This window comes from Brachyistius frenatus, unplaced genomic scaffold (genome assembly GCF_029030835.1).
Source record: "Brachyistius frenatus isolate BFR_SWC_R1_liver_20210118 unplaced genomic scaffold, ASM2903083v1 Contig_37, whole genome shotgun sequence".
Taxonomy (NCBI): Eukaryota; Metazoa; Chordata; class Actinopteri; family Embiotocidae; genus Brachyistius; species Brachyistius frenatus.
Window position 1 is genome coordinate 3481973 of NW_027210636.1, and position 18744 is coordinate 3500716.

The following is an 18744-nucleotide window of genomic DNA, read 5'->3' on the forward strand; positions in this document are numbered from 1 at the left end:
GTTTTCACCATTTTGGTCTTGTATTTCTGTATATTCATTCTATCTGTTCTTATAATAATACTCTGGTACTGTGGCACTGTGAAGTCAGCACAAATAACAAAGACGCCAAGAGCGAGGTTTTTCAAAGTAAAAGAATTAAAAGCTATACTAACATTAGTAAACCTACAAAATAAAAATAAAAATGTACAGCCATGGGACTGAAGCACATGTCAGTGTAGATTTCAGTCTCAATCTACACTGATCAGCTAAAAAAAATTAAATCCACTGATATCCAATTCCCTTAAATGGGTGGGACAAAAATATTAGGGAAACCCTATCAGCCCGTTAAAGTAAATCAACATCTCTCTGGATCACGTTGAGTAACAATTGAACATTTTTTAATCCTCAAGAAGACGATGGTCTATTTATTGATTGGCTGTTTTATTACAGGTTTGATGTTGTGGTTGTTTAGTGTATTGAGATATTATTCATTGCACCTAATAAAACTATTGAAGTAAAAGCTTAAAAGTACGAGCCAAGTCCGTGCTTAAAATAATTCCATCAATACATATTTATAAATATCAACGCATTTATTTTGAATACAAGCGCAAGTAACCGGAAGTTTGATTATTTCTGCTTGCCGCCACATTGGCGTTTTCTTGCTTTTGCAAACGACCAATCACAGCGAGCTGCTGAAGCCCTGTTGGAAGTGCACTCGTTTTATGTCTTTGAAGTGCGGAGGCGGGCGGGGTTTAAGGCAAACTCTCATAGAATGACCCGTCGCGTTCAGGCTCGCGAAACAACTGAAGGCACAAATCGAGGTCACGCTGTGCGAGTACTTCCTCGTAGTTGTCAACAGCGAGAGTAAAGGGGACAAATAGAGACACCGCACAGCAGTAAACAGTGTAGACGGAAAACAAGCAGCCGAACAAATATTATTTCTCTGTTGTGTCGTGCACAACTAAGTTTAGGTAGGTAGCTGAAGTTTTGTTGTTTATTACTTTGGAGAGGGAGGAGGAGGAGGAGGAGGAGGAGGGGGGGGTTGTCTCTGTCATTGGTAACGCTATTGATTGTCACTGTGCTAACGTTAGCTCGTTATTGCATCGGTAAAGTTATAAACTCTCATAAGTTACCTAACTACGTGCATCCCGTTTAAAAAAAAAAAAGTGCATTGGGAATCATCGACGACTTTGCAGCTGGTGCTTGATTGCTACCTTTGCGCATATCACAGATAACGGAGTGATAAACATGATCGACCCGCGTGATACGAAGTCTAACACTTGTTATTGTGAACGTGGGTTCACAGGGTTAATCACAGCATGAACTCCGGATCCTCCATTTGTTTGTCCAACAAACAAATACACCGTGTAAGTACTGGAGTGATCACTCTGTGGTGAAAGATTTTTGTTGTTGTTGTTATAATCAGTACATTTATATATATAAAAAAAAAAAAAGGTAGAAGTCTATGTCTTCAATTCTGCAATCACCTAACCCTTCCAACATCAGACACAGATGCTTAATGCTTTTCTTTTCCTGTTTTCTCCTCTTTGTTAAGACGTGACCAAGATTTGAAAGGCAGATGTGGACTGAGTGAAACTCCTGTCATCAATCCCCAGTACATCCATGTGTATAATTTTCTTCAAGCTTGACCCCCGGCCTGCATCCAAAAATGCCTACAGGTACTGAAACCAGCTCTGCGCCCACGCAATAGTGACACGCGTGTACACAACACTTAAGTACTTGCCAAAAGAGAAAAAAAAACTGGTGTCGCAACTTGGCTCGAGGTCCAAAAAAAAAAAAAAAAGCTTCTGAAATGCATCATTTGCTGAAAATGTATGCTATTTACACTTTGAGCTGCAGTGTAGTCGTCTACAGTAGCTACAGATGAGATGAAAAACATGCACAGAGACTTTTTGAACACGCACAGTAGCTGCCTTCAAACATATGACAAAATACACAAGAATGTGGTGCTTCAAAATTCTCACCAGAAGCAGCCACTGAATTGCACATTTAGATCTAGTAGAGATTTTGTGTCATGGTTAAAGCGCAGTTGAATAACTCACTTTAAAAAACAAAGTCCCTCTGCTAACCTCATGAGTCACGCAACAGTAGTGTGGTTATGTTGATATTTACAAACCTGAAGTACCCCCAGTGTGTACTGATGTGTATAAGCACATATTCTCCAGTTATGCAACTTTATAGTGCAGCTATGAAAGTTTGTGCATTTGCATGAATTTCTTCAACCCTCGGTGAAGAGTTTTAACATGCAGCTAGAGAACATGTAGTTTTTCTTTCTGAAAAAGGACGAGATGTAAAGTCTTGACATCCTCAAGACAATCCAGCAATGTTTCTTATTTCATCTCTGATGGAAAAAAAAATATTTGTCTCTTCCTCTTGTTTGCATTGTGGCTCTAGAAAGTCTCTTGTCAAGCAGGCGCCGAAAAGTTTCTTCTGTTTTCTCTCTTATTTGCAAGTGATTCCTTTGTTTTACTTTCCGCATCTAATTGACAATTCCACTGCATCCTTATCTTGTGACCTACAAGCAACTCAGTACTACCATACGAAAGCAGATGCAAAGGGAATGGGGGTGACTGTCAACTGTTTGTCACACCGATTTATTATTTTTTTTTAGCAAAAGATGGGTCACAACTGTGGGAGATTGTTAGAAAAATTACTCAAGAGGCTTGGTTCGAAATCAAACATATCGGACATTTATTCTTGCAAGAAGGAGCAAATACATGTACACCCTCAAGGAGAGGTGTCCAGCAATGCTCCCAGATCTCCGTAGGGCAGCTTTTATACCATTATTATTCAAAACAAAACAAAAAAAAACACTGGATCTTTGTGCAACCTCCATGTGCCCTACTCATCAGTGAGCGCTAACTTCTTTCAATGGGCGGCACATACCGGTGCACTACAAGCAGTCAATATAAATTACGGCAGGATGTGGAGCCCCAGCTTATTATAATCCTCAAGAGCACAAGAGCGAGCTCTCCACCTGGCCATCGCCCACCTCTGTCCTTCCCTCTGGGAGTCTGACCCCGCCTGAGGAGATCACAGCAGAGGTGTGCTGTGAGTACTGACTCAGACCTGAACCTGGGGAAAGGTGAGGCGTACTGTGTCCTAATGCACTTACGTCAGCGCTATTTATAGACTGTTAGTTGCAGCAGTGGTTTTAGTTTGTTGCATTGATGTGTAAATCAGAATAAATGTGCAGCATCCTTGGACTAAATTGGATTGAAGACAAGATTAAAGATTTATTAAGGGCAATTACTAAACCCTCGCAGCAGTAAATGACAGGAATGTATCTGCGGGAGTTAAATGGGTTCACGTTCAGCACAAATGACTCGCTGATTACCCACATGCTGAGATTTCTGTATTTTGAAATTCAATGTCTTGCTTGCACTGTTTTTTGTTTGTTTATTGGGGTTTTTTTGTTTTGTTTTTTTGCATGTTCAGCACTCAGAACAAAAGCAGCCCTGCAAATCAACCAAGCAGCATTGTAATATGATTTTGTATACAGTATTCTCTTTGAGCTAATTAACGTCATTTAAATATCAACAGCATAAGACGACATCGATAGACTAAACGAACAGCATGCTTCATTCAGCTTTTGCAGTGGTGGGGATGAATTGGTTTACCTCCCCAGGATGATGTCACTCAGAAATCGGCAATTAACCTCTAAGCATTTTGTAAGCAACTTGACACAGTGACCAAACACTGGCTCGGGAGGACATCCCATGAAAGGGTTGATCCTCCTGGGAACATGCAGATAGCCAGGTAGATTTTGAAGATTTCACTTTGGCCCAGACTGACATATCTCAACAGCCATGGGATGGATTTGCATCCAATTTTGATCCAACTTTCATGATCCCCAGAGGATGAATCCTATGACTTTGGCAACCTCCTGACTTTTCCTGCCACGATGAGCCTGCCAGTAGGTTGAAATGTATTTATCCAATCAAATTTGGCCCTCATCTATTAAAGGTTGCTCCAAGTAAAAAAGTCACCAATGTAGGTTCCTCTGAGGACAATAACTATCTGCAGCAAATTTCATAGTTCACAGCTATATCCTAGAATACTTTGTCTCTGGGCAAATGGTTGACAACTGTGAAAGATGAAATGTCAAGGGCTCACCAAAAATGATAAGGAATGATCTGAATCACAAATAACCTTGAATACAAAAGCCCACAAGCAGTTTTGTTTTTTTTGAATAGGGAAAAAAAAAAATCTGAGTTGAATGTTGATGAGCTTTGATACTTTTTGCTTCTTACCGTGCCTCCTACATGATACAGCTGGCTGGTTCTTCCTCTGATCCGAAGCTGCTCGCATTGGATTTTCCCCTCAGGATCCAATAGCAGATGCTCTCTCCTGTGTAGCATCATTAGTGTTAGCTTTGTTTTCGGGAACAGTGGTGGCTCACACAGTGCCATGGGAACAGACTGTCGTTACCCTTCGATACACCAAGGCCGACCCCTATTAGGTCAGTTTGGTTTATTTGTTTTCTCTCAACAGGATCCATGCTCCCATCTGCAAAGATTAATAGGAGGGCCATTACTAAGTTCAGAAGGAGCATACAATTACTGTAAAGGTCAATACATTTCATTGGCCTTTTTTTTTTTTGTCCTCTTCTGGCCTGCACAGCCACAGCCTACAGGCTATATAAATGCTGCTTGGTTTAAACCCATATCTCAACAGTCTTTGACTCTAATTCTATAAAAGTACTATTAGTTTTATTGTCAAAGGTACATGAAAACATTAACGACATGATTCTCTGCTAAAATAATAATTCATGTTTACAGAAGTCACGTCGGACAATAGGGAGGTTACATTTTCCTCAGAGCAAAGGAATAATTGTTTGCTGTGTTTCATAACTGCTGAATGGGATAGATGGGCTGGATGAAGTTGTGTGCACGTGTTGCTATGGGAGTGTTGGGGGATAGATACTGAGTGAGGAGATGTAGCCACTAAGTGATGTTTACTTGTTACACAATTGACAGTAGTGGCCTGCTAGTAAAGACATGTAGAGACGAATGGCTGGTGTTGCGTTAGATACAGGTCACAGTGCAGTTTCTTATAGGTAATGGCAATAAACATAATGAAATCATTACTCACTGACTTACTCTGAATAACAATAATACAGGCCAAAGTGGAGTGCGGTGTTTAACTGACAGGCAGCTTGTCTCCGACTTAAGGAGTCTCATTCAAGGGGATTTATTGTAGATCAGATCACACTCTCGTTATGGCTGTTCGCTCCTTTTTGCATCAGTAAATGTTTGTGTTGTAGCCTTGCTTTGGCAATAAAAACAAATTTGGAAAGGGATAAAACACCTGCAGAGGTTACTTGCATGTGGCAGGCACAGCCGGCTTTGCAAAAGGGAATGTAGATGAGATGATTTACCTGTAAAATGTTATTTCAAATTGTTTTAACCCCTTGATAACCTGATCTTTGCAACAATAGGTACCTGTCTGACAGTACTGGCTTTTAGTGAAGCTGATGGTTATTTACAAAGTGACATATTTAAACCTAAGAACTCATGTTTTTTTTATGGCTAAGATATTAGCCAGAAGATTATGGATTAAGATAATACAAAAGGTAAAAATAAGTAAGTAATAATTTGGACATTGACAGTTTGACTTCCCCTTAAACCGTAACACCGGTGCTCAAAGAAGAAGATTCGAGTCCCAGTCCGGTTTACTTCTGTAACTTAACATAACCTAGCTGTCGTTACAAACACACAACGCTTACCTTTTTCGTGCAGAAATTGGGAACGTGTCATTCCTCCCTTGCCTCAACACTCAAATGTCGCGCGCACGCTAGAAACTCCGTGGTTTGGGTCTTGGCCTTGACGTAAAAACGTGATGACGTCAGTGACATTGCTTCGAGTCTCATCCCATGAAAGGGCACAATAGTTTAGGCGTAAAAATAACGGTTTTGCGGTAGTTTTCAATAGTGGCGGCCCGTTTTTGAGTTAGGCAAGGAAAACATGACAAACTGCTGTATCACACGGACACAGTTACTACACTAGAGTCTTCTACGTCGGATCAGAAGCTCTCATTCGGTTTCCTTCCTCTTCATGTTAAGGCTGGATGTATCTTCAATATGTGCCTGTCATTTTTCTGTCACATAGCTTTTGATGCTGTCCTCTTTGGTCATCATCAAAGTGCCAGGTCTACCTTGTAGCCTCAACCTTTTGTATTCTCAGCATCCTGCTCAGGCGATTTATAAAATTGGTTTTCTGAAAGCGCCAGGATTCACCTAACATCTTTATAAAGCTTAAAAACCTGAAAATTGCTCAGTGACAAACAGGCTGCTCATTTGTATAATGATCACCTATCTAAATCGTTTGCAATATAAAGACCTAGTGTGCTCACTGTTACAGACGCTGTATACACAGTGGATATGTAATATTTTACTGGAGGATTGTCTGACAGAGGATGATTGATTGCTCTGCATTTACAAATTACAGTCAAGTACTTACCTGACAACAGAGAGCTGAGTAGCTCATGGCCTTATACGGATGTCAAGAGCAAACGAACTTCATCGAATGATTAAAGATACCAAAACGACCTCTTCAATTTCTCTTTCAATCTCCTCAGGCTAATTTTGGCTGCAAACAGAGATGAGTTTTACAACAGGCCATCCAAAGCTGCAGACTTCTGGGGGACCAACAATGAGATCCTCAGCGGTAAGTCATTTAACATTTCACTGCCCTGAAACAGATAGGAACATAAAAAAAAAGGATAAATGAACTTCCTGCTTCGTGTGAATATACATAATCATAAAAGCGAGTTGTAGTTGGGTATTCTTTGCCTGGAATTAACTATTTTTTAATTAGTAAGTCCCATTAAGGTAGTAAATGTATTTGCTGTGGAAATCCAGCAAATGCAGTTTGAGTACATTTCGAGGAGAAATTGTTTTCAATTATAAAAAATAAAAAACAAATCAGTCTCCTTCACCTCAGAAGCCATTCCTCCTCCTCTCCGTCACAGAACATCCCCACCTGCAGCAAACTATATTTAATTGACTGGTGTCCAATACAAAATTATAGCGAAGCACAGGAAATCAATCATCCTTTTTTTTTCTGCTGCAAGAGGAAACGCAGCGATAGCCTTGTTGTTCATCAGTCTCCTCTCCCCTCTGTAATAGAGGGGTCAGGACTACACTCGTGGGTCCTTAATTGATAGCTGTTTTTATGCGATGTGACAGGAATAAATGTCTCTGCCTTATCTGCGGGGCTAGGGCGAGGGAGCCAGGCAGGCGGGGGGTGGAGGGCAACAGCAGGGCCCTGAAGGAGTCATTGCATGATGAGAACGGAAGTAAGCTATAGCTCCAGTGGGATCTGGCTAGCTTTCCATCCACCCCCAGAGGAATAAGACCGTTTGGCTCTCTTGGTCACTGTCAGTGTAAGTGGACCTGTCTTTATTGATCACCAGGATGTGAAGCAGACATGCAGAGCCACACCTATTTTTTTGTATCAAATAAAGAAGAGGACTGTGGAAAGAAAACAGCTTTTCTGATGGACTGAATTTATTTAATTATACTATAACATGAAGGTGTTCCAATTAAAACACATGTAAAGGGATATTATCCTTATATACTTGCCCTAATTTGTAATATTAATGTCAGTGACAGGAGAAAACACATAATTTGGTTATGTCCAAATGCAGGTCAGGTTTCTTCTTACCGTCTTTCATATTCAATGGAGGGACATGAGGGGAAACCTTGTGAAGACCATCTCTATTGTTGTAAAAAAAAAAAAAAAAAGTGCTGTAAAGAGAGACAGAATAACAGTTAGATTAAGGTCTAAATTCATGTTAAAAATCAGATTTTACAGCTCCTTTGCCTTTAAAAGAAATATGCAATTTGGTACTAATGATGGGGAACATTTCCAAGAAGAAAAGCTTCATTTTACCTTAAGTAAATATGAATTAATCAATCATTTGTGATTGCCAATTCTCCTTCCCTTAATGTTGAGCTTTATGCTCGCCAGCAAGTAAATTTCACCTTTTTGAATTTTTGCATTTTGATCCAATCTGCTGTGTTTTAATTACAGATGTTAGCTATTAATGATAGTTAGATTGGAAGTCTACCAATTGAACTTTATCTTGATTTCCATGTAATTAGTGACAAATTATTTTGAAAATTGAACCAGTAAATAATTGATTGCCTAATATATTTCTTGAGGCTGACTGACCAGCGAACTGCAGGAACATGGGAAATCACCGTACTGTTCAAAAGAACTGAAGAAACACTGTTAATAACCGTACATAATCAAGTAATGGGGTCTTTTTTTTTTACATTTTCATGAAGTCTGACGCACATTGCAGCTGTCTTTGATGAATATCATACTGCTTTTGTGTTTACCAGGCCTGGACTTGGAGTGTGGTAAAGAGGGTGGATCATGGCTGGGGATCAGCAAGAGGGGCAAGCTGGCTGTGATCACCAACTACATGGAAGGACGTCAAAACCCTGATGCAAAAGGAAGAGGTGAGATAGTCATAAAAAAATCCACAAATATGTTCACTGATAAAAAGCCTATCATTACATTAGGAACCTCCAAGAGTCTCCTATCAAGTTAATTGCACTTCATATTTATTTGATAATGTAATGCATATACATATTTCTTATAATTAATATGTACATACTGTAATTGTATTTATTATTAACAACTAGGCCAAGTTTAGGGCACATTTAATATTCAAATTTTGCTGATGTGCAGGATTTCTGGTGTCTAACTACCTTATTGATAAGGATGTGGAAAACTACTCCTACCTGAAGAAAGTGTCAACAGAAGGCCACCTTTACAACGGCTTCAACCTCATCACAGCAGAGTTCAAGTGAGTGAAAGGTGTGGTGAAATCCATCTGAGCCACTGATGAAGCTGGGTCAAAGCTTTATATATACTGTGAGGATGTTGACACTATGTAAAAATGGGCACTTGTCTTGTCTCAGTAAGTTACATTTCACACATTGCAATTTATTCATCAGTCAGGAGAAATATTCACGATGGCCTTGTTAAGCTGTCGCATGTTAAAGCAAGTTCATTATTATATCATATAGTCTACACTCCAGAGACAGTGGCAGATTCCTGCAACAATAAAGGATTGTTTTTAGAAACTGGGCTGTTCCTGTGTTTTTAGCCGCACCTTGGAATGAAACCGCAAAATCAGCGTCTCCATCTCCGGAGTGCTAAGTAGGCAGAACGGCAAAGAAATCTCAGACGCTGAGCTGTGAACCAGCCAGCGTTGAATTCTGAAGGAACACCTGTTCATATTTCAGGGTTTGCAAGCAAAGAAATATCTAGACGGCATTAAAGATAATGAAGGGGTTTTCTTTCTGCCCTCGTCTGCTTCACCAGCCCGACTTGAGGTGAATTTAGTGACCTGGTAAAGGGAAAACAAAAATCAAAGTGGGATCAATGCACACTGAGAGAGCTGTCAGGGTGGAGGCCCCTGTAGACAATTGGCATGGATATGGGGCTCCGTTTCTGCCAGGGAGAGGTTGGAGGTTCAGCTGCAACACACACCTCCACCCAAATGTATCCCTGGTGGGGGAGAGGGAAAAAACAATCAGGGTTTCCACAGTGGAGTTTGGTGTCATGATCCGTGCATCCTGGTAACATGGCCTCAAGCAGGATCTCTTCCCAAAAGGGATTATCTTAAGCTTGTACATGGCTTCTTTCACAATTTTGCTTTTGAGTCATATATATATATACTGTATATTTATTTTTATTTTTTTGCTGTATTAGGCCCATGATATAATTTTTAGAAACTACAATGCCAGATAATTACATCTGCCTCCAATACGATGGATAACATGACGTTTATTGAAACAGTGCATCCTTGATTACAGGTAAACCTTCTCACTTCTGACTGCTGACAGTATGAAGCTGATTTGATAAGAAACTGCTTCTGTGGCTGAGTCTTTAGTTTCCATCTGTAAAACGAGACCCCAGTCAGGTCCTAAATGTGGATTTAATGTCCACTTAGATTCTAAAAAAGTGAGCCCCAAGCTGCAGACAAAAGGTCAGCATCCTGTAATCTAAACTAAAGAAATTAAAATTTAAAAAAACAGCATTGTTCGTGTACTGCATTGCCGTGCTAGTTTGTCATAGGTTTCGACATAAAATTTTTAAATCAGATTGTTGTTTGTTGAACACAAATAACGTAACACAGAGCCATAACAAGTATCCTACATTGTGATGTAGCATTAGGAGCATCCTGGACATGATCTGTAATCCCAGAAAGCACTTTTCTTTAAAAGTAACTCTATTTTTTAAAGGCTTTAAGACGAATCTACCCTCCGAACTCTTTAAAATGTCCAGTATACCTCCGTAGTTCACTCCGCGCAGCACGCCATCATTTGGAAAGTTAAGCAGACTCAACTCAGCTAAGTGAAATATAAAGTTTTCTTGGATTCCAAAGAAACATACGAGTTTTTAAGGGTTTCCAGTTTACCTGCACAAAATATCAGCTAGTTGCCGGCAGCTTCAATCTAGCCTTTGAAAAAGCCTTTGATGTCTTTTTTTCACATTGGACAAAACACATAACAGCAGCTTGATGGCCTGGCTGTTGTTGTTGTTTTTGATAAGCTGAAGCCATCAGGATATGCAAATATCCTTGTTAAAAAACCAGGAGCTGTAGCCGTGCCTGCACAGCCCCAGTGGCATTCCTCTTTAATGAAAGAATAAGGTGCCACCCCACGCTCACGAGCCACCAACAAAGTGAAAGGCACCGCGTGTTTATGTGTTGATAATGCCTCATGTCTACAGCTTTGACTCGGCTGTCATCTGGGGCTGAAATCAGTCAACAGAGCTATATAGTGCGAAAATATGGCAAATGCTTTTTTTTTTCCCCCCTCTCAGACACCCGTCTGACGGGGGCTGTGTTCACTGCAGATAAAGATGACACGCGGTGACAAAAAGCAAACCTTCGTCTTTTTAATAAACACCTTCATTACCGGCCTATTTGTTTCCCACTGTCGTGTGGCCAGCAGCCCTGAAGAAATAATGCGTCGAGTTTCTTTCTGAATCAATAACTACATCTGGTGGATGGAGAGTAGCTCTATATATTACAATGAGAGGATTTCTCATTCATCTGTAACCAGAGACAGGATTTATGGTGGCTGTGGAGGACAAGATGTTCCCGCCATTTTTGAGCATCGTGTCTTTACTCATTTTTTTTTTTTTTTTTTTTTTTTAGACCGTCAGATCATCTTTATTGAAAGGCATATGAGAGAAATGTTGTACACTTTACATACAAAACATTTCCAGTTTGGCCATAATTTATGTAATTTATTTGCGATGCTTCACCAATACAACCCTGATTAATAATACATAAATTGTACATGAGCGTCTTGTTCAGTGCCAGCCTTGCAGTTCCCTGATCGTTCCACTGAACCTTCCCTTTGAGGAGCTAATGCCATTTACTGTATATTTAAATTCTGATCTCAGATATTCTCCGCTTGATGCTCTTGAGGCGCCATATCTAACATTTCATCTGACTTTTCTATAGCTTTGGTTTTTTTGATCCCTCTTTAAGTCACTCTTGCTTTAAAGTCAATACCCAGGGATTATCCATTTTAATGAATGTCTTCTGTGATGTTTGCCTGCAAAGAAAGGCTACCATTAATGCACCTTCAGTCAAGCCGAGTGTGGCTGTTTTATTAAAGAAAAAAAAAAGTACACAAATTTAGAAAGTGGTTCATTCTTACTGCCTTAAACCATGTGTTGTAATTCTTGGCAGAAATATGTACGAGCTGAAAAAGAAACAGCGGTGCAGGAGATAAACGCATTCCAGAGTATCAGGGGTGGATGAACTCCGAACATTTTAAAGAGGCTCTACTAGGAGGGTTTGCTTTTTCCCAAGTGCTTGTAACATTACCTGTGGGGAAAGCACATTCTGTTCGAGGAGAACAGAACATGAGTTCGTCCTGACTAGAATTAACAGTGAATCACAGTTTAAAAAAAGCACTTCGTTGTTCATTGAGTCAATCCAGATATCTAAAAATGGCAACAAAAATCTAAATGCCATTGATCTTGTTATTGTAGTTGCTAGAGTGGTAGTTGACATTGTCTTTTATATTAGAAAAGAGCTCTCAATGCTACTATGTTTGCCGGATGTTTTGCAAATATTTTGTCATGAACCAATAAATTGAACAAAGTAAAATTATGACCTCATGCTGGTTTAAAATGTCACTGGATTGCCAAGTTTATTACATCCAGGGAGTAACATGAATATGGTAAATGGTCTGTACTTGTATAGTGCTTTATCACCTTTCGGTCTCAAAGGGCTTTAACATGGTTTTCCCATTCACCCATTCATACACTAATGAGACAGATTACCGTGCAAGGTGCTGCCATCAGGAGCACATTCACACACTGATGGTGCACCATCGGGAGCAACTTAGGGTTCAGTGTCTTGCTCAAGGACACTTGGGCATGTGGACAGGAGGAGCTGGGGATTGAACCACCAACCTGCTGATTAGTGTTCAACCCACTCTACCGTCTGAGCCACAGCCTCCCATAATATCTCCCTCAATATGTGCACCAGCTCGTCATGGCAATCCATCCAGTAGTTGTGTAGATGTTTTACGACTGTCAGCCTCATGGTGGCACTAGAGTAAATGTAGACTTCACATAAAAATGGAATTGGTCTGAAAAGTGAAGCCAATGCAGAAGTGCCTTAAAGTCCAATACCACTGAGAAATACTAGGGGCTGGCTCCAATAGACTCATATTTAAGTCATTACGGTGTCATCAACTAAATCCTTTTGATCAGTGTTCTGGTGGTCCTTCTGAAAATAATCTCATAATTGTTTACATATTAGGCCTCAAAAATCAGTATGTTTTAGGGCATGTCTGGTCAGATTGACATGCCTGGGGCCCAGTCAGGTTTACGGTATAGGTGGGCAGGGCATATAGTGTCCTGAGGTCTCTTTGAGATCCACCCCTTGTTCATCCCCATAATGTCCTAACATGGTCACTTCTGGCTCTAAAACAGATGGGTGACAGCCAACATGCCAGACTCGAGGCTTCAAAATGGCAGTTCACAAACCAATGGGTGATGTCATAGTGGGTGGACATTTTTTATTAGGATATATTATGTAGGAACTGTACCAAATTTCTTGACAATCATTTCAGCAGCTTTAACTGTGGACCAAAGCGGTGGACAGACACTGACTAACAGGCTAACATTGCCCTTATTGGGGCCACATCGGTAGAGTGGCTAAAAAAACCCACATTTAAAACCCAACAAATCAAGTTTTTTTCCCCCATTCCAATCCTTTTATGTCTGCATGTGTGGGTGTACTCACACAGATGTGGGTAATAAGATATGAGAGTACATGTTGTTACCCAGGAGCCCGAGCAACATGCCCACATTCTGAGCTGATAACTTTTAAAGCTCGTCCAACCATCTCCAAGCAACTACGCCACAGCTGGCGATGAGGAAACTGCTCTACAGCCTCAGTATAGAGGACTCTTCATTAGAACGTCTCCCAGCCAGCATACTGATTACCTCTTTGACTGAGATCTGAAAAAGCCTGTTTTTGACTCTTCCCTCCTCGTTCTCTCTCTGCCCAGTGGCCCCGACCTCCTGCTGTTCCCTCATCTCAGCCCAAATCAACCCACAGCACACCTGAGGGGACTCTCAATATTCTAGCCAGTCTTAGATACCAGAAATAGAGCTATCGCTCTACTACAAATCCTCCACCTGCTACTACTACGGTCAATTTGATACATATCACAGGCAAAGTGTACACACAGGCACCGGGCCTTTCAAGTATTGTTGAGTTCAGGTCACAAAACCGAGATCAAACTCTGCATTTCAGACATTGTGTTTGCCCACAGCAGTACTGACAACAAAGACGAGCTTCACAGATTCTTTCATTTCCCCCTGAGCTGACACTGCCATCTGGTTCTCATTGAGCGGCTACTGTGTACAGACATGCCATAGCAAGTGTTCATAGCAACCCTACGAATACAGGAAAAGTAGTTGTTGATTTAAAATGTTCAACAGGGTTCGAGTACAAGAAATCATATCAAGGTCTTGGATTTGTTGTTGCCAGAGAGATGGTGTAATGTCAGCCAACAGCTTTGAGGATTGTCTCCCAGCTGGACACATATTTTTCTGCCTTTTACGAAACACTCTGCTCCCACTTTGTGAGGTTCACTCGTGTCAGTCTGTGTCATCGTATTATTCCCTCAGTGTTTTGACGTTTTGCTGACGTTCAAAAGAAGTACGAATGTCCCAGAGGAAAGCACGAAAGATAGTAAACGGACTCATCAGATTTTAATTAGTTGATCCACCACCTATTTTACTTGCAAAAATGTAAAAACATTGTCACACCCTCACTTACTTCATTATGTTTATATAGTTAGGTTGATTTAATAGATAATGATTGTCTCTGCCTTGATTATATTCAGCTAAACTGCATTTCACCATTGGCAGCCAGACTAAGGTGGAACCTTGATAAGAAGATTAAAAGCATCTATATATTTTTTTTAATCCATTCCTGTCTGCCAAGAACAGAAATCTGAAGCTGCAGTGAGCACAGGTCACCAAAACTAGACTTTTAAAGACTGGAAAAACATAGCCGGGGTTGATGAATCTCGATGGACCCAGCCTGCCTTGTGTCAACAGTCCAGTCCAGGCAGCTGTTGATGGTGTAATGTGGTTCGGGAATGTTTCCTTGGCACAGTTTACCATCTTCTAATGGCCACTTCCAGCATGGTAGTGCGCTGTGTCATAAAGCAAAGGTCGTCTCAAACTGGTTTCGTGAACATGACAATAACTTCAGTTATTAGTTGTTAGTGACCTCCCCAGTCACCTGATCTGTATCCAGTAGGATGTGGGTGAATGGGAGGATTTCATCATGAACCTGTAGCTGACAAATCTTCAGAAGTGATGTGGAGCAATCATGTCAACATGAAGCAGAATCGCAAAGTAATATTTCCAACATCTCATTTAATCCATGACATTAAGAGCTGAGGCTGTTTTGAAAGTAAAGCGGGGCTCCATCTAGAAGTATGGGGTTTCTAATAAGTGCTCAGTAAGTTTACAAGCTAAAGGGCTTCAACATACTACAGCTGAGCATTAATTAATTTATAGATTAATTTACCTATTATGTTTTTCATTAACCAATTATTTGTTCTGTAAAACATCAGAAAATACTAATATAAAAGCCCAATTATAGTTACCCAATGACAGATGTCTTTGAATTGCTTATATTGTCCAACCAACAGTTCAAAACCCATAGATGTTAAATTTTTAGAAAAAGAATGCTGAGAAAAGCTGGAAGCAACAAATGTGTTTTGTTTTTGCTCAACAAGTGAACCAAATTGTCCCTTTAATTAGACTAATAGATTCATTTTTTTAACTCTGAAAATGACAAAGTCTTTGTTCGTGGGTTGTGTGGTGAACATTTTCTATCTGCTGTGATTTACAGGACAGACCAGAAACATGCCTGATTTGTATTTTGGCTGTGAAAACAATAAATTTAGTTGCAGTGCTGAAAGCCCAGCAGCATATTCTGTGCCCTTCTTGCCAGCTCTTGACTGGGAAACTTTCCAAGTTCGATGTTGAAGCACTGTTGCACCACATTTCAGATTGACTGACGCCACTGGTGTAGCTGTCATAAAATTGACATAAAAAAATTCACTCTCCTACTGGTTCAAAGGAATTGGTCATAATTTATTATTCACTCTCCTGTACCAAAGCTGTGACAGATGCCCTTGATGTCGGCTAGATTTATCAGACTGAATAAATTCCCTCTAACTGAGGACTTTGCAAGGAGATCTAACACCATAACTAAATGTTTTGTGGTAAGTCAGTGGTGTTTGCAGCGCTAATTTCTATTTTGAAGCCTTAATTTCACCCAGTTGTTCCATTAAGATAACATTTATATTCTGCAATTGTGGTATTGTTACATTTGATTTTCATCCACAAATGGAACAAGCTGCTTAATTCCTTTTTTTCCCAGGATTCTGCAGAGGAAACCGATCATTAAAGACTACTATATGGTGCACTGTTGATATTCTCTTTTACCCTCACCACTCATTTTCCATGTTTCCCTGAGGAGCGCGCCTTTGAATACCGTCTTTGCTGTATTTGCATAGAAGTATTATGACTCTTGACACAGCATTCATAATTAAACATAAACAAGTTTAATCATCACTAACTGCAAAATCTAATTTCCTATTTTACTGTGTCCCATCCAGAGCCAAACAAGACACAGTGTGTTACTATGGAAACAGAGGCAGCCCAGAACCCATCCATCTAAAACCAGGTCTGTGTTTTTAATACGGTTGCTGTAGAAACCGGCCATCTCAAATTTACCTCTCTTCTGGGCTTGTGGCCCTCTCATGTTGGCCTGACATTTCCATCTTGACATTCTCTCAGATTATCTGATTTATTAAAGGACGTGCAAAAAGGCCACGAACAGAGCTTACTGGTGTATATATTTGTCTGTAATCTTCATGTGCCTCTCAACAGGAATCTATGGCTTGAGTAATTCTCTGCTAGATACTCCGTGGACGAAACTACTGCAGGGCAAGCGCCACTTCACTAGCGTCGTCAATAACCAGTCGCTGTCGTCTGATGGACTGATGCAAGAGCTGCTCAACATCCTTAATAACGAGGAACTGTGAGTGATGAGCAGACAGCTAAAGATTTGTTTAATTTTGATTTGGTCTCTATTTCTGTTAGATGACGTGTAGAAAGTATTACCATCTAAATTCACCATTTATATGTAGTGACTATTTTTTGGTTGAACATAGTAACTTCTTGTGTCCTATCGGCACTATGAGATTGCCGGGCACCCTGAAGAGACTTTTTAAAACTATTTGTTCAATTTGTTTACAGACCGCAAAGCCTTTATATAGTGGTTCATGTTTGTTTCAAAATATTTGGTGTAGATTTTTGGGTTAAACTAGGGTTTGTCAGATCAGTGGTGGCTTTGCAGTGTTTAGTTTTGCTGCTGCCTCATTAGGTTCACTTGAAAACTTGCTGTTATATATACGTTTTAAACGTATGAAGACTCAACAATTGCATGACCAGTTTTTTTGCCTGAGGCATGCGAGCTGAGAGAAAGTTTCCAAACAACCCTGATTATTTATGCTTGAGACATGGATTAATGTGTATCAGTGGCTATTATGGATCACTCAAGAAGGAATTTGTCTCAATACAGTATGTTGCATGGACAATATAACAGAGAACGATGTTCTGACAAGTGAAAAGCTTCCTAAAGAGGTCTGTTGTGCGTTTGTTTGACAGGAACACACCCGATCCAATTCAGGAGAACCAGGGTGATGGTTACAGCAAGTCCATGATCCAGGCTTTGTCAGCCGTGTGTGTCCGCTCCCCTCTTTACGGCACAAGGTCAGTGTCGCCCACCCACAGCAAATCTCTTTCCTCTATCTCCCCCCTGTTTGTCTCCCTCTGTGGTGACTCACAGGGCTGTACTGGACAGCAGGATCATAGAAAACAGTGAACTGTTTGTACACAACAATCCTGGTGTAATCAAACCTCCACATCGAGGAAATGAAACGGGATCATCTGCACTGTGATGCCACAGTGAGTTAGTGGATACTGAGACTCCTGTAGCCAAAAGGTCAGATGGTCAGTCTCTGCCAAAGCCCTAAAAGCACAATTTTTCTTCCACTTCTTGATAAGGTTGTTTGGCTAAATACCTCAAATGGGTAAATGTGACTTTTTAAATGATCATAGATGTCTTTACAGTTACTTCAGCCATACTTATTTTATATTTACATCTTAATCTGATCATTTTGTGTCTGTGTCTCCTGTGTTCCTGCTCATTCAGGACGAATACAATCATCCTGATAGATGCAGAAGGGAACGTGACCTTCACAGAGCGCACCATGCTCAACTGTGACACAAGCAACTGGAGCACCAATTCTTTCCAGTTCAAATTGCAGGTGTGAAGATGTGACGGAGGAAAAAACCCACTCTGTGCCTTTCCGCATCACCTCTCCTCCCGTCACACCTGGTGCCCCCCCCCTCCCCTCCAGCTGCCCTTCACCACAGCAACGATGTGAACATGCAGACTCATCTGCACTTTTTCTGCAGCTACTCACTAGCTGCCTCATGCAGTGACATGCATTTCTTATTCTTGATTTAAGTTCAAATGCATCTTTTGACAATGTGTGCTAATTTAAAAGATTGCCAAAGGATATTTATGATTTTGTAGAGGAAAATATTCTTCCAAAATGTCACAAAACAATAGGGTTGGGCTGCTTCAAAAAGTCGAATCTATTATAGATGGCTGGTAACCCAGCAAGATTATTGTCATGCTATCTAATTTATTGTTGCTGGAGACAGATTTTTACCTTAAAATCCATGATATGCAGTCAAATAAACACTTTATGCACAATTTCAAAGCTGTAGTTGTGAAGTAGCGTCCTATGATAGGTCATAGGGTCACCAATTTTTTTTTCGAGAAAATGTGTAATTTGATTCAAATTCCCAATAGTCACAGATGGAGGTTATCAACTGTTTTTTCTAAATTTTCTGATTACTGTAACCCTGTTATAGGTATGTAAATGGTTATTGAATGATCCAACCCTTCACAGCAGCAGTGTCAGTGTTGTTTCTCGAATAGTTTCAGACACTGGATTTCTGACTTCTTCCATGGTAGAATAATGCATTTTACAGCCATTTGACAATAAAAAAAAAAAAAGTGTGTCCAAACCCTCATGTTTTGATTATTACAGACACAAACACACTGTCAGGAACTCTGTTTTAG

At 40.3% G+C, this 18744-nt stretch overlaps 1 protein-coding gene across 1 annotated transcript; it reads left to right on the forward strand.

Annotated features, from left to right (window-relative positions):
* Positions 1 to 811: 811 nt before the first annotated feature.
* tango2 (transport and golgi organization 2 homolog (Drosophila)) lies at positions 812 to 18680 on the forward strand. Its single transcript, XM_069701669.1, has 10 exons — positions 812 to 950; positions 1286 to 1346; positions 1535 to 1658; positions 6580 to 6668; positions 8351 to 8470; positions 8703 to 8820; positions 16202 to 16269; positions 16476 to 16626; positions 17256 to 17360; positions 17803 to 18680. Exons 3-10 carry the CDS (start codon positions 1603 to 1605, stop codon positions 17921 to 17923), a joined length of 828 nt encoding a protein of 275 aa, XP_069557770.1. The 5' UTR covers positions 812 to 950; positions 1286 to 1346; positions 1535 to 1602; the 3' UTR covers positions 17924 to 18680.
* The last annotated feature ends 64 nt before the right edge of the window (positions 18681 to 18744 follow it).

Bases quoted from the DNA above. Each gene is read 5' to 3' on its own strand.
- tango2 (XM_069701669.1), top strand. From the start codon at position 1,603: ATGTGTATAATTTTCTTCAAGCTTGACCCCCGGCCTGCATCCAAAAAT. The intron at 1,659-6,579 runs GTACTGAAACCA...CAATCTCCTCAG, and splicing joins GCATCCAAAAATGCCTACAG to GCTAATTTTGGCTGCAAACA. The intron at 8,821-16,201 runs GTGAGTGAAAGG...TGTCCCATCCAG, and splicing joins CTCATCACAGCAGAGTTCAA to AGCCAAACAAGACACAGTGT.